The sequence below is a fragment of the Eutrigla gurnardus genome (assembly GCF_963514095.1).
Source record: "Eutrigla gurnardus genome assembly, chromosome: 11".
In the NCBI taxonomy this organism is placed as follows: domain Eukaryota; kingdom Metazoa; phylum Chordata; class Actinopteri; order Perciformes; family Triglidae; genus Eutrigla; species Eutrigla gurnardus.
The window spans coordinates 10,128,004-10,152,116 of NC_139925.1; the positions used below are offsets into that span (position 1 = coordinate 10,128,004).

Genomic DNA, 24,113 nt, shown 5'->3' on the forward strand with positions numbered 1-24,113 from the left:
ATATTGGGTGTGTAGTCGACCCTTGCTAAACAGTCTTTGTACCATGTTGACTCCCATTTAAATAAAGTCCAGACTTTATGAAAACAGCATGACAGAAAAGAGTTAAAGCTGCAAGTTCAAATTTCTGTTATTGAATAATTTATTTTTAATAAAAGAAATGAATGTAGCTAAACCAAAGGCAACAGATTTCTTCTTTTGGCATTATGAAGGCTCCCTGCTTCTACAGAGTTAGTCAGTTAATTGATTAGTTGAATGGGAAATCATTGAATGGGAAATCATCATCAAGCCTCTACAAGTCTTTTTTTTTATTCAACCTTGTAAATGTTAGAATGTACCATCTTTGACTGTTTGACCTTTGGCTCTAGGAAATGCAAGATAAATGTGAGCAGTGCCAAAATGATTAAAAGGAAAGAAAGAAAGAAAGAAAGAAAGAAAGAAAGAAAGAAAGAAAGAAAGAAAGAAAGAAAGAAAGAAAGAAAGAAAGAAAGAAAGAAAGAAAGAAAGAAAGAAAGAAAGAAAGAAAGAAAGAAACTATATAGTTATCTGTATGTTTTGTTTGGGTTTTTTTTTTTTACTTTTGCAGGTTTTTTTCTTTTTCTTGTTAACACCGACTACTTTCACCTCTCAGAAAAAAATAAAGTTTGAATGCTGCAGAAGGTTTAGAGACTGTAGCAACCAGAGCTCAGCTAACTGTTGGATGATTTTGTGTCTCCACTTAAAATCGAAGTGTGTCCACATTACTTTGTATACTGCAAAGCAAGTGGGTACTGACAGGGACTTCATGGTGCATTCAGGTATACCTCGTTAATTTAGGTATTAAATACAGTGCATCTATTTTTGTTGTTGTTTTTCCAAAGGGTGAAATAAGTTATTACCAATTATCAATTGTTTAAATTTGACCATATAATGTGATACATTCAAAAATAATATGTCTGATACCATGTAGCTCCTTTGAAGAAGAATTTCAAAACATAAATGACAGTTGTTAGCACATAAAAGCAACTACTCCGACTAGCTGCCAGTGCCGGAAAAAAAATCACGACACCTTTATCTCACAGTTTGTAATCTGCCCCTGTCCTCTTGCTGTCCTTCCCTCCATCCTTGATGCCACCTGTCCCCTCCCAGTGAACAATACATGCTACCAGAGTCACGCCATCCCACTCCACAGAGTCCAAAGTGCTAGATGAGTCCTGACAGAGCAGACAGGGTGTAGAGGCCACTGTTTTAACAGCCATTACCGGGATAGGTGCTGACAGCTAGTGTGTCTGTGCAGCGCGCCCTCGTCCTCGCTCCCCGGCTCAGTGTGGGGCAACGCTCCAAATAGGACACGGTGGAGGGGTGGCATTTTCAAGGACCGAGATGAAAATGACAGAATTCATTGTGCTGTTTTTTTTTTTCTTTCTTATTCTCACTTTATGTGTGCCTTTGTATCTCTGAACAAACATAACACCACACCAGCACTGAGCTCATACTGAGCAGAACACTTTCTAAACAGCATCCTGAAACAAAAGTTAAAAAGCCTCTAAATCTAAAAAGAGGAACAATTATACAAAAGGATTAGGGATTAAGGCTTTTAACACCAGGGGTGCATGATATTCATGAAAATAATAAATATCTCCCCTCAAAACTATTCATACTGGCAAAGATGATAATTTGTGACAGTTGCAACATTTATTCAATAAAAGGTTCAAATAGCTTCACACAGGCACCAATCTCAGAACTCATCAGCTATCGGTCTGATGATGGATTAGCTTCTGAAGGCGAGGGTCTATATTTCTGGGTGGATATCCTGGCCAACACGTCTTTTTCTGCACCCTGCTCATTGTTTACTGTCCGAGAAGCAACTTGAATGCAAGACCGGAGTTGGGGTGGAGAAAACCAAGTGTACGATCAGATTGCTTCACAAGTAGCTAGTTTACAAGCTGGTTTTTAACCACTAAAAAGATAACACATTGTCAAACAAAGCCAGTGGGATCAGAGTTCATTACATTCCAGCCAATGCCTTCCACCTCTTTTGCACCCAACACATCCTTTTTGCCTGCATTACACCAAAGCCTGCTCTAGATCGATTAGTCACTTCTGATCAGATGCCAAATCTTTGTCCCTTGCTCACAGATTCTACATGTGAATGTGGAACTTTTTTAAAAAACTTTTTATAGGGATGACACAGGATCCTAGTGACCCAGAGCTGTGTCTGACACTCTGTCTGAGGTACAATTGTATTGCCTAAGTATGATATAGAATTCATTTTAAAATGTCTGTCCTGTATTAGAGATGGGAAAACTCTGTAAAATCAAAAATACATTTCACCAGAAGATGCCATTATGGAGCTTTTGCTTGGCACGAGCGTCAATCCAATTTATCTCTTTGTTTTAATCAAATGTGCCGTGTTTGTCTCTGGCGATAAAAAGCTACAGAATGCAGCCACAGCGCCTGTCATCATGAAAAACAATCAGCAGCGAAAGATAAAAGGACAAATCCGCAGTAATTATTGCACCTTAAACACAAGGGTTTATGCCCATATCTTTCCCCTTTGTTTTAATTTGGGGAACAGCCAGATAAAAGGCATAATAGACGGCTGTAATTACGAGAAGATTGTGAAACAGGATTATTGGTTAATGCTTCACATACATTACAGTCGAGCCGTCATCCCCAGTGAAAGGAAATCCTTTGCAATGCAGCAGAGGAAATAAAGCAATGTGGTATTGCAGCGCTGCATCTCTGCACATTTATCTTGATACATTAGCACTGAGGATGTTGTTTATTCCTCCATATTATATATAGCAGGAGACGTATTTCCAGGTAAATTAGATTACTTCCTAGCGACGGAGCAAGGCAGAAACAGAATATCCTTCCCCCAGTGGGCTTTATGTTCCCTGTGGTTAAAGACCCTGTCTTGTTGGATCAGCTCGTGTCCAAGGCAAACCAAGACTAACAAATTATTTCCTGTGTTTTGTTTTCAGCCTGAAGCAACACCAGCAGTAGGACACGGACACAGACCACTCTGAAGACTGGATATTGGAATAAACAACTTTAGAAAAAAGGACTGTCAGAAACAGAAGAGTATGAGAAAGTAGTGCAGAGCAACTTCAGCGTGTGTGTGTGTGTGTGTGTGTGTGTGTGTGTGTGTGTGTGTGTGTGTGTGTGTGTGTGTGTGTGAGAATGTGTGTGAGAATGTGTGTGTGTATGGGTGTCATGGACATCCATGCACACATCTACAGTATGTGAGTGTGTTTATTTCTATTGATCTAAAAATATATCTGAGATTTTATTCAGCACCTAAGTGTTAAGTGATATGAGTTCTTGACACCAACTGCCGTCAGAAGCGGTTGCATATTGCCATATAACTTCTGTGTGAACCACAATCCTAAAACTGAACTGATGTCAGTGCGTTGCCCAGAGTGGTAATAATTATTATAATGATAGTCATAGAGCAGCAGTAATAATAACTCTGTTACTAGCCGTCCCAAAGTGCTCTGACAGTGATCCCAGTCTTCTGTTTCTACATGCAATTCATACACAGCGATGGTAGCACACGCATGGATCACTTTCAGACAACTGGAGACTTACTCAGGCCCAGACCTTAAAATCCAAGGACAAAAAAACTCCCGATGACCTCAGTCATTACAGATTGCATGAATATCCAACTTTAAAAAAAAAGGTATTTTGGTTTGAATCTTGTGTTGTCTATAAATGTAGTGCATCGGTGTCACGATTCTTTTCAACTGGCGAATGTGTCATTTTGAAAACCCCATCTTTTCATCTATTCCATACAAATCAAAACCTTGAGATGTGGCATGGTTACAGTACAGAAGGCAGCGGAGAGAAGCAGCACAAAGACTTTCAAACTCCTGCTCTGAGATGAGGGTTCGGCGCAACTTTGTGCATCATCTACTGTTGAAAAAAAAAAAAAACATTCCCAGGGCACTGAATACTGATGTCAGGTGCAGACCGGAGGCGACACAAATTATCTTCTCTGTTGAGACGGGCGACATGTTGATAATATTTTTTATTTTATGGACAAAGAAAAAAAATAATAACTTCACTCCCAATCCATGTAGCAGCCAATGTACAGTACAACTGGGATGTAATTCAATGCATGAAAAATGTAAAACGTTGCATTCACTTGCCTTTCTGAAACCTATTGCTTGCGCATTTTGGCAATAGCGCTGCTTTCTAGTGATAGCTTCATAATGCATTAATGCACATGCTTGCATCTGAACAGAGAGAACACATTTTACTACTGAACTGGCTTCTTTTAAACATCTAATTAATTTATTAATTCAAAAAAATTACAACTTTTTGATACTTAGGGATTAGACCAGCCACCACTGTATAACACCCCTCATCTGTGTGTCTTTTGAGTGTCTGTAAAGTGAGTTTCCAGGACGGTTTGTAGCATCATAAGATGAGCAAACAGAAGACACGCTCCACTTTCCTGCGCTGGCACTGAGCAGCATTTCTCTATAAGCCGAGGAAAGGACTGAAAAACACAGCACTCAATGCGAAGCTATCAGCTGTTTCTTTTCCTCTGGAAACTTATTAAAATATTTTATATTTGTGCTTTGTTAATTTTATGGTGAGTTAACTACGTACTGCAGAAATGCGGATCAGTAATGGTTTTATGCAATCACACTGTAACAACCATACAATGAGTGTTTGAAGTTAAATAGATTAACAAAGCAAAAAAAAAAAAGTAGAAAAAAAAGCAATTTGTGTAAATAAGCAGTAGCTGCAGGTGACGTTTGGGTTTTAAGTACAAGAGTTTTGTATTCATAGTGTTTATCTGCCGTGAGCTACAGAGCGATAAGAAAACACGTAGTAAAAATGTGTTTCTTATGGATATTATTGAAAAATACAAATATGCTGGCACTGAAATGAGAATAAACTGTCTTTTGGTGGGTCGTATTTTTTTATGGGTAGCTATCAGTTGAAATAAACTCATTCTGAGTCATCGTGGAGTCAGTGATGATAGACCAAAATACAAAAAGACCCTGAGTGATCATAAAGGGATTTTGACAACAGGCGTACCAATGAGGACAACCGCGACCACCACAAAGAGAGAAACCTCCCAGAGATACATGACTGTTTTGCCAGTGGATTCATAAAACAGCCAAAAATATGATGCAGGACTACGAAACTGTTGGATTTAAATTTTTTGTGACGTCAAAGAAATTACCAACCCCCTCTGTTGTTGGTAATGCCATAAGAAAAATGCAAAACGGGAAGTGATTTGGCATTTTTGATGTGCATCATGAGCGTTTTGATGAATATTTACACTGACTCTTCTCTCCAGCACTGATGTATTCACAATAGAAGCAGCGTCTGTGTGTGCAGATAACACAGTCTGTGCAGAAGATGACGGTGCTGTGAGTCACATATTTTACAAGATGTTACATAATATATGACAGAGATGTATCTATGAGTAGGAATTTTGTGATATGATGCTTGCGGATGTGTCTGTATAGGTGAAGCTGTCAACTGCACCGGCATTGGGAGACTTGCTGTGAGTCGTGTACCATGAGCACATTTGTAAACATACCTGATGATGAATACAATGAAGATGACAACTATATCTATTTTCTCTTGCAAATCCCAGACCTTTCGTTTTCTTTTTCTGTGTGTTTTGCACCACCATGTTCGTGTGGGACATTTGCTTTTACTAGCAGCAACCATCTGTTACCGCACAACCTCAAGCTTTGCAGTATAAACAACACAATAACATGGATAAAACAGATATTAATCTTATTAATCTCATTTGATTTTTAGTGTCTCCATCACTTTGTCTCGTCATTCCCTTTCCTAAAGATTGTTTTTCTTTATAACTATCATGCAGCACCTCAACCAATGTAAATCAACAAGAGATATGTAAAATGAGATGCAGAAATTACTGAATATTTGTCATTTTAAATTATTAATCAGGCAGTAAAATCTGATGGGACAGAACAAATATATTTTGGCAGTTGTGGCTAAGAGGTAGAGCGAAGAGCGGTGGTTCCCAGCTCCTCCAGCCACATGCCTTGTGTGAATGAGTTAGATTAGATCAGATCCCAATGGGCAGGCGGCTCCACTGCCATCAGTGTATGAATGTGTGTGAATGGCTGAACATGCAGATGCCCTGAGTGGTCGAAAAAACTAGGTCCATTTAATGAAAATTAGAACCGGCTTCCAGTGCCACCATCAGAGATGGCAGCCGAGTTCGCAGTCTCCTCCGACAGAATTTAGTTGGTGAATAACTCCCACTTATTGTTTAAAAATAGATGGAAACAGGAGAAAAGGTAAGACTAATGTGACAGCCTCATATGACGTGCTTCAATTGATACTAGGCATCAGAATTGAAATGCCAACACCAGAGAAACCGCAGTATAAGTCACTACTGAGGCAAAACTTTTGTACGTTACAGACAACCCTTAATCATTTAACTATAAAGATTAAATTGTTAAAATGATACAGATGAAAGACTACAAAAACACTCAGTCCACTTGGAGTTGTGCGGTGGTGTTACAGAGTGAAGCTTCTGTTGCCTCATAAACAATCTTTGGCTGAGTACAAACACCGTCCTGCAGAGAGCACAAAAGCCCGACAACAACAGGTTGCATTTTGGTCTGCCAAACATAATTTACATCAGAAAGCGTCAGCTGACATGATTCAACACTGGCAATGTTTGCCAGAGAACTATTAATATTATTATTCATTTATTTCTATAATAAAATATCATCCTCTGGGATTTTTAACTCTCCAAACTGGTACTCCGGCTGCAGAAAAAACAGCTTTGTTGCCTGGGTTCTCATTAGCCACACCAAAATCAAAACAAGGTTGAACTAGAGGTGTCAAAGGTGTTTGACATGCATCGTAACTGTTGTACTTGATAACTGGTGCATGTTCAGCCTTTTAAAATAATAGACGCATTTCAAAACAAGCCTGCCAGATGCTTTCAGTGCCTTAAGGATATTTTATCTTGTCTCCCTTTTATAGCTAGTGTAATGACTAAAGTGATTATTTTTCACCTCCATTCACTGAGCCTCCCCCTGGAACTGTTCTGAACCTCCGTGGGGAGGCCTACCTCCCACTTAGAACACCTCTGTTCTATGGTTTAATAAAGGTCAATCCATAACCTATACTTAGAGGACACATTTGCATCCCTCTCTCAATTACTCCAAAACTACAACTCATCTAAGAAAAAAAAATGCCTTTCATTACTTACAGATGAGGAGCTGTTTCCAAGCCAGACATTTCATTCATTTCTAGATAAAATGACATGTCGACCACATACTTGAATTTAATTTAGACCATAGAGGATTGATATCCCAGATTTATGATCTCATTAACAACATCAATCCACACTCAATTGAAAATTTAAAAATGGCATGGGTCTCTGAACTTGGAGTAGTTTTAACTGATGACTGTACACATCATCTATATATGCTAAACATGGCTTAATAGAACTGTAGGTGGTACACAGAGTTCATTTTACTAATGCTAGACTAGTGAAAATGTATCCAAACATTGAGCCACTGTTGTTCTGGCTGTGTATTAATCTCTCCACCTTAGTCAAATTTACTTGATCCAAATAGAAAATGTAGGCCTATTAATAATTGAAGAAGGGATTTTGGACAACTGAAATGAAATGAAACTTTTTACATTGATGTTGTCATTTATAGTGGTTATCTGCATAACAAGTCAGATGATTAGGAAATAAGAGACCATTTTGTCTAATATTTTTTATATTGCTGTGAAAACATTTCTTTCCAACAATTGTATTTATTCAAGTTGCTAAAAAAAGTTATCAGGGAGCAGCATCTAAAAAGCAATAACGCCCATCTCCCAATATTTTACTGAATATCGGCCCCTAAATACGCCCACATTTATAACTGCATGAGATGACTTGCCCCGGGCAAGTATTAATGTCGAGCTGCTGTCATAACATTGGAGTGTCTTATACACGTACATACGACTTTCACCATGGTAACAACTCATTGTTAATTCATACAGAAAAGTAGTCCATAGTAGCATTGCTGTTTCTGCAAGATGAAGAAAGAGAAGCAAATAAAGAAAGTGTGAGTTACACCAAGACACACACACACACACACACACCCTTCTTTACAAGCTTGTTAAAATAAATGGGAATAATAACCCATCGACTTTCAACATGAGCACAGTTGCACCGAGCTGCAGGATATCACCACAGTGGAGGAAAATGATTATCCTATTTCTTATTTCCTTGAGTGGAAACCAAAAAAAATGTTTTGTTTTTTTTAACTAACAGCAGTTAAAAAAAAAACAAGCGCGAGAGAAGAAACGGTGGCAGACGAGAGAGGAAATCAGTACAAACGGGAGATGCTGTATGCGCTCTTAATGGCACACTGTAGTCAACAGGAGGTGAGCTAAATAAAACATTAAAGCTGGTATTATGTCTTTTCCACTGTGCCATCCAACCTCTGTGTATCATAAGTCAGTGGGTGTGAGAATACTAGGCCACAGCTCCACTTAGCCCACAGAAGGGCATGTTATCTTGGCTCATCCATATTCATGACCCTATCACTGTACCGCCATGTTCTGCTGGGATGCGCTTCTGCAAAGGTAACCTCTCTACTGTACAGCAGGGCCAGTCCACAGCCCGGCTTTTTGAACTCCTTCGTTTGAAAATGTTAGCGTGGCTCCGCCTCACTGCGGGGTTCATACTGAATTAGCAGCGGTTGATTGTATAACCGTTCGGCACATCAATGAGGATCAGTGAGTCACTGTAATGGTACCCAGAGAACCAGTAGATTGGATGTCTCCGTTTCCTCCATGTGACCCTGAACAAATGCATCATTACGAGAAACATTTGTTCAAAATGTCAAGATAGAGATATGTCTTCAGTTGACATTTTACAAAGGACATAAGGGGAAAAGGGGTCGCACGAAGCAAAATAACTTCAGAAGAGGAGGGCGGAGTGGAGATTTCATTACTGTACAGCACTGTCTCTTTATGAGGGTAAAACAATTGTAAACACTGAGTCACCCATGCTGACAACGAGTAAATGAACAGACAAGAATTACTACCAGAGGAGAGCAAGGCTGGCCACCAAAGTTTCTGAACTTTAATTAAATTGCACTTTCATTTAATATAATCACAATAATGCCTGCCTGATGGAAAAGGTCACCCTGATGATGTAGGTGTAGAGAGACTGGTATTAATTTATTAAGATCTATTTCAGTAATCACAAGGAACACAGACAGACAACAAGCACAGATTTATTTCTTTTTTTTGTATCTGAACACACATAAGAGACATTTAATTTGCATATCTGAATGCACCCTTCCACAAAACAAAGACGACAGACTCGCTCGTTTAGGCACCTCTCACTTGAGCCGTCACATGTTGTGTCTGCATGCCCCTAACTGGCTGTTGCCGTCAGCAGCGCTGATGTGACCCTAAACAACCCAGAAGCAACAGATTTCCGCTCCACTGCTCTGCTCCGTGCAGCAGGCTGCTCATTGTCAGAGCCTGTCAGAGCTTCCCTGTCAAAAATCATTGTCGCCATCACAATATTCAGCCCCACAGCCCCAGCTGGCATTTCAGACAGTGGATCACAGGCGGTCGGGTGACACAAGCAGCCAGACACATATGCAGCATGCAGCAGTGAATGCATCTGCATCAGCACCAGTGCTTTGGGTCTTGTGCTCATTCTTAAAGACAGAGATGTGCTGTTAGAGCAGCAATGGGCGTCTTCACTAAAACAGCATTTTCCTAACAAGTGTTGCACTTCATGGATCTCTGTCATTTGTAACAACAGCAGCATTAACGCCGATGTGGTGGCGCTGTATTGTAATCAGCAAAGTGCAGCAGGAAAGGCGCTGCTGAACTGCCAAAGAGGAAGAAAAGAGCCGTCTGTTTTTGGCTGGACCAGCTGGACAATGTTCCCGCCTTAAGGTCTTGCCATCCATCCATTCGTCCATCATCTTTTACCACTTGTGTCAGCTGGAGCGGATCCCAGCTGACATTAGGCGAAGGTAGGGTACACCCTGGACAGGTCACCATTCATGCTCACAATAACGGGCAACTTAGAGTCATTGGACTGTGGGAGGATGCCAGGGAACATGCAAACACACAATCTAGGTTTGTGAAAACCACTCCATGCGCCTCTACAAATTAAAATCTTAAAATCGGTTGAAAGTATAGCTATCCAAATCTCCTCCTATTGGCAGATTTGTTTTCCGCTCAGGAGGAAAACTAGATTCAAGACTCAGCGGTGGACCAAATCGTTTGAGTGATTCCTACAACAATTTTACAGTCCAGCTGTGTTCAAGGTCAACTGAAATATTAAAGCTCGGTAAAAAAGCAATACTAATGTCAAACACTGTGTTTACAAGAATGTACCTGTTGTAAATGTGTGTCCTATCTGCTTTTGTCCACAATAGCTCCATAATATATCATTTATTATGATTACTCCAGTATTTTTAACCTTGTTTTACGCTAAAGACAACAAGGGTGTAGCTCCAGTCAAGCAAATACATAATTTTGGCTTCGGCTATAATCCAAATCTGTCTCTTGCTGTTTTTGAAATGAGGAAGCTTTGCCAAGTGCCAAACACGCCTCCAGGAAAAAGCTTTTTGCTGTTCCTGCTCCACGGCTGTCCAGAGAAGCTTTAATTAAAACTCTGATCTGACTGTTTCAGCCCCTGACTGCACATTTACAGGGGTATGTGTGTGTGTGTGTGTGTGTGTGTGTGTGTGTGTGTGTGTGTGTGTGTGTGTGTGTGTGTGTGTGTGTGTGTGTGTTTGTGTGTGTGTATGTGGGGGGGCTATTTTGCATTTCTTGTAATTTAATAAATTCATTAGAAGAAGCACGCTCCATTAAGATTTCATTATCCGGAGACATTCATGACAAATAATTCTTGTTTGTTCAAAGCATTAGTTTTATATTCAATTTAAATTAAACAGGGCATCTTCGCAAACCGCAGACAACCAACAATCAATTTACCTAGTGTTGTAATCACCATCCTCTGGCTTACATGAAACAAAAAAGAGATTGAGTGTAGGCACCCTAGGTTACAGATATGTCCCGCAACACCTACACTCCTCCAAACTAGGCTTTGCATAAACTGGGCCAGTGAGGCAGGATTTGGCCTAATATCGTATGTATCTGGGCCTCGACTCAGGAGGGGGGACAAGCACAGTAATAAGTCTGTCTGTCGGCTGACGGCTACATTTGATGGTCTCTCCCCTGTGACTGCTGTCATCTCTGCATCCTGCTCCCAGGCTGCAGAGCGCACCCCAAACCAGGCATCCGAAATGTAACCAACATGCAGGCATACACACAAATACATGCACTGATAGAAATTAGATTGCAAATAGCAGGCAGCTAGTCAGGTTTCAACCAAATCCTATCATAACCACAACTGCTGGAGTCGGAGACGGAAAATGCACATGTTGGAAGGATTTCTCTGATTTAATTTTTTCCCCATTGAGAAGGCACTACGGCTTTTTTGCTTTGACTGACAGGTGCTTGTTTACTCATCACTCTCCAGCTTACCATTGAGTGCAATTTGTCTTAATCTTTTAGCTGTAAGCAGCTGCAACCATTTCTACTCTTAATTGCATCGTGGGAGAATAGAGTCAATCACCGCCACTCTTAAGAGTCAGTCGAAACAGAGTGTGCATACGGATATCTTTAAGTACACTTGATATTGTCAGTTTTCTCACACACTGAATATTAAAACAACTTCCAGCTAGAATTGAGACACAGATGCAACTTTGAAACATCCCTTTTGAATACGAGTGATGTTAAAGATGCTACTTCCACGTTTTCCAATACCAGGTGCAAAGTGTACAAAAGCTACATCTGCCTTATGTACCTAATGAATTACATCAGCGCACATCTGTCTGGGTGCGGTGACTTTGCTGCCAATCGTGTAAGATGTCAGACAAAAACTGATCCTTGAGCATGAAAAACAAGAAATCCACAATTTCCATCAGTTTCAGCTAAGCAGAAAATTACCCTACAATCATGAACACGGCCGAAATTAAAGGTGTGCATAGTAACAGAACAACGCACCAGGCTTTGTAATGGGTCAGCATTACGTGTGTAGGAGAGAAAGAGAGAGACAATGGGAAGCGGTCCAGCAGAGAAAGAGAAAACCTAATTGTATTGGAATAATTTCAAAAGCCTCAAAGACTTCTCACCAACAAATAGAGTGCCGTCACTAAGTAGTGGGACAGTCACATATTTTCTATTGTTTGGGATTTTGTACTTCAGCACTTTATATTTGAAGTTAAAGAAAAAAGAAGCGCTGACTTTGAGCAACTGTGCTGTGCAAACAGTGCTGACACCCTTTGTGCGTGAACAGTATATGAATTGTAGGCATTTTAAATTTTATGTTAATTTCAATTCTAATGTAGCAGGACGGTGATTTTAAAGATGCAACCAAAGCAACCAAGGAGTTTTTATGCCTAGAAGAGTGTATGCACGGCTTATTACTGTAGGATTGCTGTCACAAACTTTTTAATTGGCATGGTACACATCGGAGTCAGATTCAAGCACAGCGGTTTAACGGCTTTGACCTAATGATGAGGGAAAATACCCGCGCTGACGTGCATACATGTGAATGAAAAAGGCTACATACATGGCCTTATACAGACTAGTGATGAAAATTATCGAGTAATTCATTAATTGATAGTTGTTTCATCTTATCGATCGATGATCGATTAATTGATAAGCGGCAATTCTTCTGAGAAGCTGAATTTCCCTCTGAATAGGCTCTATCTACTGTATACGTAACATAAAATGCTATCTTCCTTATGATATAAAGAAAAATGCAAATCATATTTTGAATAATTTCATTTTAATGCATCAATTTGGTGAATTTTGAGAACCAAAATATGACATATCGTTTCCTGACCAATTTCTTACAAACGGCTGGTACTGATACAAATGTTGACATACTAAATGGGGTTGAGGAGTTAAAGCATTCAAGAAAAGATGAGAACAAAAATGACTAAAACACAGTGCTGAGCCTTTAAACTATTAGTTTATTATATAAGTGGGTGACTATTCCTCAGCCTTCCTTGGTGTTTTGGTTTTGACTAAAGCCCCGTTCACATACGTCTCCACTCGCCCATCTCTGAGCGACAGCTGTCAATGAATGTGTTCTAGCGGAATGTGTCCAGGACAGGCGATGCGATGTGGGCGGCTACGGAGAGAAAATAACTTTAACTTTCTGCAATGCGAGTGAAGTGAGTACCAAGCGAGTACCAATCACAATGTAGAATAGAGATGATTGACAGTGGACGTCAACAGAGAGTTCCACAGAGAGTTGCCGCTTGAACTAGCCGTCGGCAGCAGTGAGTTTTTTTTGCCAGCGTAGAATTCAGCGAGAAAGCGAGTGACGGGCGAGTAGCGACGTATGTGAACGGGGCTATACGCGCCGTCAAACTCGCCAGCTGAGGCGGGGTCGGCGCGGGCGACGCCTTGCCATGGCGACGGGGGAAAACAGAACGTTGATGAGCCAAACCAGCCGCGAGGATTTCCCCTTATAATACGCGCTGCTGCCCTCCTGTTTAGTCTATCATTAGAGCCGCTAGTTAAGTCCATTTGCCTTGATAAAATAATTTTGGGCGAACATTGAGACAATGGCAGCCGAAATTAGACTATGGCGGTGCACCATAGTCTCGTCGTGTGGGAAACACTGCTCCCGCTTCTCGTCTGTCTTGTTGTTGTCGTCAGAGCCCTGCTTCGCTTGTGTTCGCGTATGTGCGTCAAGTACGTCTGGCGTCAAGCGCGCCCTCACGTGGACTGGCGGGGAATTACAGGTTCAAAACGCAATTAATTGCAATTAATTTATTTTAATCGAGTAATTTCTTATCGACAATTAATCGATAATCGATGAATTGTTTGCATCCCTAATACAGACCAATCGCTTCCAGAACAGATTCAATCAGACAATCAGCAGATGGATGTATTTTCTATTTAGCTTTTTAAAATCGTACAAAAATCACATATCTGCTATCATAAAATCCTGGGATTGGTTAGTTTGTTTTTTTAATGCAATCTTTAACTTCAGATGTACAGTTGTGTCATTCCAAATCAAATTTGTTAGGAGTTAATTTGCACTGTCCCTACTGCTTACAGAAGGCAATGAAGCCGAGCAACAACAATGAACTCATTCTTTGGAGCATATTATAATGCCCATAGCAAATGTAGTAAAAGAAATCATGACATTGACTCAGTGTGAAGACCTTCACTATATCATTCATATGTTTAAGGCCTTAAAAGTTGCATGACATGAATAATGCAACACTTAAATGAATGAACCCTATGTATATAACGATATGCATCCCCTCTCCTCTTTAAAAGCAGAATATTAATGGGTCTTGGCCTCAATCAGCCACTGTTGTTAAAGGGAAATGGATTAGAAGGAGTATAATGCACAGCCATTATAACACTAAAACGCACTTAGCCTTCAGTAGAGGAGGACAAAGTGGGAAGTGACTGCCTGCTAAGCAGAGACTGGAACTGGGCTGGAGCTGGGCCGGAGTGTTAACTGGGCTGAGCTCCCCATGAAGAGAGATGCATAATCTTTTAGGTCACAAACCAGAGGGCGGCTGTCATCGCAATCGCTGTGGGATGAAAAACACTGCAAGGGTTTGAATAGCATGCTCATATATCTCCGATGCCACGGGTGGATGATGTCATCCCCAAAATCTGCGACTGATTTGACGCTCATGCGAAGGCGGCTCACAGTTCGCACATGTGAATCACAGGCGTCACTTCATCACAACAAATCAAAACAAGGATGTTGATTATGTTCGTGGATTTAACCCAAAGTAAAATTACTATATGGAGCAAGATCACCTTGAAAATGGAATGGAAACCTGCATAATGGTTAATATCTTATTCACACTGGCATTCATGCCTCCGTCATCAGGAAATGCACACACACAGACACACACAGACAGACACACACACACAGACACACACACACACACAGACACACACACACACTGACAGGTGCCGCCTTTCTGAGTCAAAAGATCCTCAGAGACTAAATGTGAACCTGTCAGCTTACAGGCATTATGGCTACCTCATGGTTCAAAGCTGTAACAAGGTCACTCTGACCTTGAACAACAGCTGCAGTCACCTCAAAGTTGATCTGAATCTGTTGTGTGACTGATTTTAAATTCTCGTTAGACAATAGATTTATTAATGCAATTTCTCAGCATTACTTATACCACGAGGTAAAAACAGCTCATCAATGACAACATGTTTACTTGATTTAATCTTCTTTCCAGAACAGAAAAGACTAATTGCAAGCATCTTTTGCCAATCAGGCCTGTCTTGTTGACCTGATAATAAAAGCATTTATAAAAATGTGTTGACCTGATAATACAAGCATTTATAAAAATTCAGCGAAACTTTTTCATACTCTCGCGTGAAACTCGCGTGACGGCATCGGCTGGGTAAACACGGAAGTGGCGTCTACGCGGCGGTAGCGTTAGCAGCAGAGGATAGAAGCTATCAGGCAAGTGTTCTTTTAAGTAAACTCCTGGTGTACTTCCAAACTTTCAAATGCCTCGTTTTGTGAGTACAGACCCTATGTGTACTACTGCAGAAGTTTGGTAACATTCCATGCATTATTAGTGGGGTAATTTACGAGATATACAAGATGTACCATCGCGCCAGTACTGATAGCCCTATCTTTACCGATGTTGACCACCGCTAAAAATGCTTCTGAGGGGGTATTTGGCTGGATGTCATGGTGGAAATTACCTAGGGTGCATTTTACTCCGAACCATCACTTTAAAGAGAACGGTTTGCCAACAAGCAGTAAACAGATGCATTCATCTGAAAAGTAAATGAGAAGCTTGTTACTCTGCCTTTGCAAATTAATCTCAGTCTGAAAATTTGCATTAAACAAACATAGCCTCGTACCAACCTCTCTGTAACGGCTTACTTAAGATTCTGAGCACAGAATTGTGGGAAATTGCATCACAACTGCATATGTGACAGGTGACGGAGTGGCGGAGAGACACTGAGGCAGACGGATGGAAGGGGAAGGCAGGGGAACGCTTACCCTGTGGGTACAAATAGCAGCAGAGAGAGCGAGCATGAGAACGGGGAAGAAAAGTATGTTTTCACATTACCGTTTTGGCCACACACAGGTTTTCTATTAGATGACAGATGACACGCTTCACACCCTGCACACTGCAGATATCACTCAACACAGCCCTTACCTCCCCCTCCCTCCCTTTTCCATCTGGCTACTGCCTCATCTCGAATTTTACCCCCTGCCCGCCACCACTGCAAATACATCGTCTGTTTCCCTGCCGGCGTGTCTTCCGTTCCAGCGCCGCAGCTCTAGCCAGGTATGTTAATGAAGTTAATCAGATTGTCGTATGTGGGAAAGCAGCACACCTTTCACAAAGTTCACAGTTAATTTGACCTGAATTCAATCAGCAGTTGCCCATCTTCCTGCAGTTTGTGTGTCTGTGCATGGGGTGTTGCAAGACGTGTTTTCTTCCTTAGCTGCGTTTCATTTTGTGAGCAGCAGTTTGGCAAAATCATCTATAATCATATTTGCCGCTCTCCCTCCTCGTCTGCCGCGAGCATGAATGTGGGACAGAATTAGCAGCAAGTTTCTTTCCCAGCAATCTCACGCTTGGGATCTAACTGTCCTGACAAAGATGACGGCTAAAGAGTTGACAGAGACCACTCTTAAGGGGTCGTGTGTACGTGCTGATAAAGACACTCTGAAACTGACACTGGAGTTTATTGCCATAGAATTGCCACTTGAGACATTTGAAATCCCAACTGTGACGACCCTGTCTTGGTTCGTCAGCGTGACTCCTCAACGATGACACAAACCAGGTGTCAGAGGTTAGTGGCCAGAGGCTGGCATTAGCTCCACCATGCTGTCATGCTTTGCTACTAGGGACTCCCCTCAGGATCATGTGGCCCCGAGAAGAGGCTGTTAAACATTTCACTCATTCACAAGTCACCAACATATCCACACCGCATACCATTGTCTCACCGTGGTCCTTCGCCCTGGGGCCTTGGACCCCACTCTGTGAGTGCATGTGGCCATGACTGAGGTAGTTCACTATGTGCCACAGTTTTTATAAGCACTGGCAGGTCTCTCCATATTTATTCTCCCCTGACAGTGTCCTTGCTGGGCTGTCTCCACATTGACTCCACCCCTCCTAAATCTGAATGCCAGTGCTGTCAATCACACAGCCTCCCTCATTTCCCCCCCAGCGCTACCTTAGGGGCTATTCTAATGAGGTGCATGTTGGTATTATGGGACAAAAGGCTGTCTTTCAGACTGCTCATACAAGGGCAGTCATTAGGATGTGTGCGGAGAGAAAATAGAGACAGTGATGGCAACTTATGTGCAGCAGCTCAGTAGATACGCAACTCTCTAGTCCAATACAGGCCTATGGCACAGTTCAGCCATTTGTGTTTATTTTGACCAACTGAGAATCTGAACTCTTTTTGTTAAATGACAAATAGGTTTTGCAGGAAATGTGTTTGTGTTTCTTATAATAAGGTACAGATTAAAGACTCAGGGATTGTGCATCTAGAAATATCCAAGTTGGCAACGTTTTAATTCAGATCAGGAATCTGCACTCTGTAGCTGACAGTTTTCAATACTCAATGACACAGTTACAGTCATCCATCGATACGCAGCCCCGAGGTAAACATTTACCTCATCTCATCTGTCCATTTGTAACATCCCAAAGTTCAATTTGTTGCCACGTTGTCTCCTGTAAGACTCCGTTTCTGCTGCCAAATGTTATTTAGGGAGACTTGGCATGCGTAAGTGTGTTTGTGGATCTGCACATTGAGACAATAGTGCCAGCTGTTTGCAGTCCAGGCATACAGTGGAACAAGCTTCCTGGGAATTATGGTTATACTGGTATTCTCAAACATGAACACACACACACACACACACACACACACACACACACACACACACACACACACACACACACACACACACACACACACACACACACACACACACACACACACACACACACACACACACACACACACACACACACACACACACACACACACACACACACACACACACACAGAGAAGAAGATTTACTGTGGCAGTGTCAAACCTGCTTCCTTCCCTCTTTTTCTGATCTTTCCACACACGCATGCGCACCACACTCACGTTCATGCCTGCTGACCCACACACGCACCATAAACTGCATCTTAAAGGTGGTCGATCAAACATTTAATTTTCCTCCCAAGTGCTGACAAAGGCCTCTCACCAGTGAACAGAGACAAGCCGCTTTTATCGACTGGCGTCCAGAGGGTCCCGGCAGCTATTATAGCAGCAATGAGTGACTGGCCCAGTCAATAGACTTTCTATTAGTGGACTGCTCCCTCAGCCCAGTGCCAGCGCACGCACGCACGCACACACACACACGCACACACACGCACACACACACACAGACACACACACAGACACACGCATACACACACACACAGTTAGAGAACAGGGAGGGGAGACTTGGGAGCTCTGTGAAGGTCGGAGAAGGAGCAGCAAACCCCCTGAGGGAAATGTGTTGTGTGGGAGCGTGTGTTAGAGAGAGAGAGAGAGAGAGAGAGAGAGAGAGAGAGAGAGAGAGAGAGAGAGAGAGAGAGAGAGAGAGAGAGAGAGAGAGAGAGAGAGAGAGAGAGAGAGAGAGAGAGAGAGAGAGAGAGAGGAGAGAGAGAGAGAGAGAGAGAGAGAACAGGAGCAGATCAATAAGAGAAATAAATAGGCACTGACACCAGGCTCAGATATCAGAGACATGGAAACTAGCAACTCCTAACCACATGGACAAGTCCTTGCTCATCACACATGCAGCAAAAACAAAGATTACACAGATATTGACACATGAGTAAATGTTGACCAAAAAGTCATGTTTATACAGCAGTCCATATAGATACAAATATATATATAGTACGGTGAATGTGATGGCAAGGCTTCAGTGACCTTGGTCCTGCCTGCCCGAGGCAAATTTAGACTGATCTAGATGAGCAGTGAGGTACTCGTGCTGCTTCGCTCCATCAGAGGGAGTGATAGCCAAGGCTAAGACCCTCATCCATCTCTGAGCATCTCACATAATACCACCGATCATCAATGATGCTACACTGCTTAAACAGACCAAGATTAATCTGACAGACAAACAGCAAGGATCAGGAGCAAGGCAAACTTTGACTCAAGCGCCGTGCAGTGATGTTTCCATCGGTCCATTGGCTGCTGCAAAATGTGCCCTTTGTGTGTAAATTTAAAGTGCGTCTAACTTCACATTAATATTGTGAGATTCTGATTTGCGCCAAGTTCATTTCAGATAAGGTACAACAATATTTTTCTACCAAGGGAAATTGCTGGGAAATTTCAGTAATAAAACATTATATTGTAAAATATTAATAATAAAAACAAAAACGCAACGCAACAACCGGCGGGAGGGGCAATGCTGCGTCGCGCAGCATCCGGTACAAATGGGTTGAAAAAAAAACAATAGACATAAGAGCTGGGAATCACTACGTCACCTTGCAATATGATTTTGATCTAGTATTTTATTATATATAAACAGCAGACATTTTGGCATATCAAAGTAGGAAAAGCACAGCGTTACTGACAACATTAAAAAGGGCTCCGACCTACTCAGTGAGACAAAACTGCGACAGTGAGCCAGTGTACAGCACCACGACGCTGAGTGAACAACATAATTCATCAAAACATCCATTTCAAACTAGAACGTCAGCAGTTTCTCACGGACAAAGCTAAAACTTTTATGGTTCGACAGTGCAGCAGATTCAGTGTTCACGCTCCATTGTGATTTTCTATCCAAGACCATTACATATAAAGGAAGGAAGAAAGACACAAATGTCCAGGGTCGACCACACAAATGGAGGAGGTGAAGTAGCCCAGGCCTTTAATACATACATGGAAAAATGTGTGCATGCTTTAAAAAAAAAAAAGAGCCTTGGGTCAAAAGCGTGCATGTGGATCAAACATTGAGATTCCAAATAAAAAGCTAAACAATGTATTAGAAAGAATGTGATGGAAAATAGATGTGAGCTTTTGGAGAAGCAAATAGTTCTGAGTCGTTGTGAAGCCGCTTTCCGTCTAAAGCCTCTTGATCTTTCAGTGTTCAAGACAGATGACCAAAGTCTGACCAAAGCTTTCAGTCTGTAGATGAAAAATGTCAAGCTGGGAATTAAATACAAAAAGAAAAAGACTGTTGAATTTCAGACTCAATCTCTGTTCCTTCTGTGCTTCTCTGATGTGACGCTTCTCTGTCTACAGAGCAATCACCACACTGTCACTTACAACTATTTGACAAAAAGCACTCTTCTTCTTATTTTCTTCTTAGACACAGCTCTTTACTATTCATCGTGTGCAGTAGTCGTTCAAGTGCTGAAAATGGGAGCAACACAACAAACCTTGTTCTTGATTTAATTACCATGAATATGCATTTACTTTCAGGGGCCGTGTATATTACTTTTGCACATAACCGGATGGGGCAGCATCACAGTCGAACACAAGGGCAAAATGAACAGGAGCAAAATAAGGAAAGACACGGAGGAGAAAGCTTTCACTTTCACATGAATAAGTTGTGACAGTCACCCAGAGCTCAGACGCTGTGTACATGCAGCTACACACAGGACGTGTGCTAAACAGTACTGCCCAGAAATAAAATGCAGTCATCTGATCTGCCTACGCTAAATACTGCTTTGACCCAATACATTCAATCAGAGTGTCCTAAACTAATGATACAGCAATACAACATCTGGAAGAAAATAGATTTGTTTTCAACATATGAGAGGTTTGAGGAAATTTAATGCATGTATTCCCATTTGGAAAAAGGCAGTAATGAAACCTGAGAAAGCAAAAAAACACGGATTTTTGACCGACTTGACCGACTGTAGAATCTGAGAGGTAAAATTTGAGGCCTACAGTTTTGGTTTGTCCTCAGTCTTTGTCAGATATTAGATCAAGAAAACTAAGTTTGTGCAGTGACCTGAGGGGAGCTGAGGTGGAACTGCAAGAGCAGATTCCTGTGACTCTGCTGTGATGATATCTATCAGATGTCTCCTTCTGGGTGTATTCCAGATGAGAATCCAGAGCAGACCCAAGGAAACACTGGAGGGGTTACATATCTCATTTAGCCTGGGAACACTCTCCAGGACATCAGGGCATGGATGCATATCAAGAGGCTTTTGAGGGGGGGGGGGGGGGGGGGGGGGGGCAGAGAGATTTAAAGGGGAAAAGCTACATGGGAAATGAGAAGATGGCTGGATACCATGCAACCTGACACTGGAGAGTTTCTGTGGGGAAGAATGAAGGCAACTGATAAATACAACTCCTTGGTTTTGTTCACTAAAGTGGTATTACTCCAACACTGGTATTATAGCAGATAAACATGAGCAACTCCACGCACAAATGGCAGGTACACAAATACAACACTTGTGGAAGTGGTGTGATTGTCAAGACATAAAACATTAGGCATCAGATGGTATTCACACGCCCATTCACGAGAACAATTCACACCGTTTCAAACACTTACAAACACAATGCAGCTATAGAATTGAGTGAGGGAGAATTATAGTTCTGTCGGTACATTTAACAGCACGCTATGAAGAAAGAGTGTCCAAAGTCACTTTCTCACAAACACAGCTTCACTCCACTGTCTCTTACTTTGTGCTCATATTCCTTCAGGCAAAGACATTAGCAGCAACCTTCTGACAGCTTAATCATGCATCATAAAGATGTGACAGACTCGAATTAGAGGGACAAGTCAGGATCACTGACTTCACAGGACTATTCAACATGTCGGTTCCTTATGCTTCATTAAAGGTACTTTAGCGAAGACACTTTCATCCTCACTCTGTGTGTTTGTTGCAAGGACGTTGAACCGACTCCTCTCAGGTAGTTTAGATCATTTAGGGTAAGAATGTGGTTTATTTTAGACATTTTATGTAGATGGTTATAAAGATCTCTGGGCGTTGGGACAATGATTTCTGACCAGCATTTCATCACAGACTTCAAATAAAATAAAAAAAACACCTCTGTATATACATTAGGAAATTATGATAATTTGGATTTCTAAGTAGACCAGTTCCAGAGGCTCTTCCTCGCAGGATGTCAACTCATAGCATACCTCATAGCACACCTCATCACTTTCTCCTTTTAGATGGATGTGAGGTAGCACAAGAGTTTGTGCAGGTTTTTGCAAAGTCATCAATTCAAGTGCAATTTCAGCTCGAATAAGACAGAGCAGGGTGTTTTGAAAATCAAATTCAGTGATTTAAATTTTCAGATGTTTTGCTTTGTGAAAAAAATAATAACCAGCCAGACAGTGCCATGAATACATTACTGTTTAAAAGGAACAGATCAGTGTCATGTTTTAAGGAAACCAATGACAGTTGACAGCTTTTACATGAGGACACACACAAATATAATAATATTGTTGTCATTTTGAACTATATTCAAAGCTGGCATAGAAAGCATCTTTTCTTTAAAGTGATTCCCTTACACAGGATTTCCCTATCCCAGCGTGTAGCTGAGCAATAGGCAACACAGTGAACAGATCCCCAGTATGTCATAGGGGTAACACACACGATTAACAATTCATTCACATGCATTTGCATGTCTTTGGACTGTTGGAGGAAAGTGAAGCACTCTCACGCATCCAATGCAGACTCGGACTTGCATCAATGCAGCCAGGAAACCTGTTTTACAGTAGGTTCCCGTTTTACATTTTATTTTAGTTATTTTACTTGATGCATTCTTGAAACATTATTGTACATTAATTTATAAGAAAGGCCTGTATGAACAGAAGCAGAGCAAACTAGGTTTAAATTGTTATTGGTGACTCATGTCTAGTCAGTCATGTGTCCTGTGGTCAGGACCAAACACGTCAAACAAAACAAAAGCAAACAACTGACCGACCCCGGGGGGTGTCATGGAACTTAATGCGTTTGATGACAGTCTTCACAGAAATAGACAGACTAACACAAAGAGTGTAGTACCAGAGAGCCCTTTCCTGAGCTCAGCTGTGACCCCAGCACTGCACTGCCAGTGGCTGCCTGTGTGTCTGTGATGCAGAGCACACCATCACTAATCACAAATACCACCTCGGCAGCTCTGTCATTATGGGATACCAGCGGCTGTTGTGCCCCGTTCGGGAAGGTTGGGGATCATTTTTTTCATGAAGGTAATCCTTGTGCTTTTCAGACAATTGGCAAAAACCCTTATTGGCCTGGCAACGAGATGGAGAGACCGAGCAGCAGGGATTGTGCAGGAGTCTGCAAGTTAAAAGGCGCGAAGGAAAGGAATGGGGTGGAAGAGAGACAGACGAATGGAAGAAGGATGGCTGCATGCATGGGCTGCAGAAAAAAAAGGAGCAGGAATCATAGATAGAGAGGTGGAATAATAGGAGAATGAGGCAGCAGCCAGATGGAGGGGAGGAAGAAAAAGAAAGATATGAACAGGAAGGGGGAGCATGTGCCATACATGCACGTGCCAGTGCATGTGAAGTGTGTGCATCTGTGCTCCGTTGCCTTCTCTAGTGTGTATGCTTGTGCACCAGACTGAGTAAGCCTCCTTTTATTTGCTGTAAGGATTTAGAGGACAGCTCCAACACATGCACATTCTCCGGCTTAATGCGGTGCCAGACTCTGAGCCACACTCACAACTGCGGGTGTGTGAGAAAGCTGTGCACGCAGGCATGCGGCTGCAGAAATGATGAGCATATTCAACGACGCTTGTTGAAGGCTCCGCCACAGGTTTAGAAGTGAAGACAAAAGGTGGTTTAATTCGCGGACTGGGACGCTTTGAAGGCCCGAGACATACCGATGACACTTCCAGAGGGTTGTGATGTGATTAGCAGTTGGTGTCCCGCGGAAATTTCATACCCCTTAATTTCTCTCTCAAATCTTCCATGATTTGGTTTGTGTTTCCCCGAGGCGGAGCTGTGTGCTTCCGCATGAGGAAGCTTAACCCAGTATGGTCACACAGGTCAAACACTATCATACCAATTCCCTGGGTTTGAGTAGCTGCTAATCTCAGCTGGCTCGGGACTGGATTATCCAATTAAAAAACCCTGACCCTTGAAATGACC

The 24,113-nt window shown here is 41.8% G+C and overlaps 1 protein-coding gene across 1 annotated transcript in view; it reads left to right on the forward strand.

Annotated features, from left to right (window-relative positions):
• The window catches only part of LOC311020579 (zinc finger matrin-type protein 4), a 47,152-nt gene extending 44,033 nt beyond the window's left edge, over window positions 1–3,119 (forward strand). Inside the window, exon 7 of the mRNA XM_084020689.1 lies at window positions 2,964–3,119. Within this exon, the coding sequence (XP_083876815.1) occupies window positions 2,964–2,985 (22 nt within the window). The 3' untranslated portion in view covers window positions 2,986–3,119. The remainder of the gene's footprint in view (window positions 1–2,963) is intronic.
• The last annotated feature ends 20,994 nt before the right edge of the window (window positions 3,120–24,113 follow it).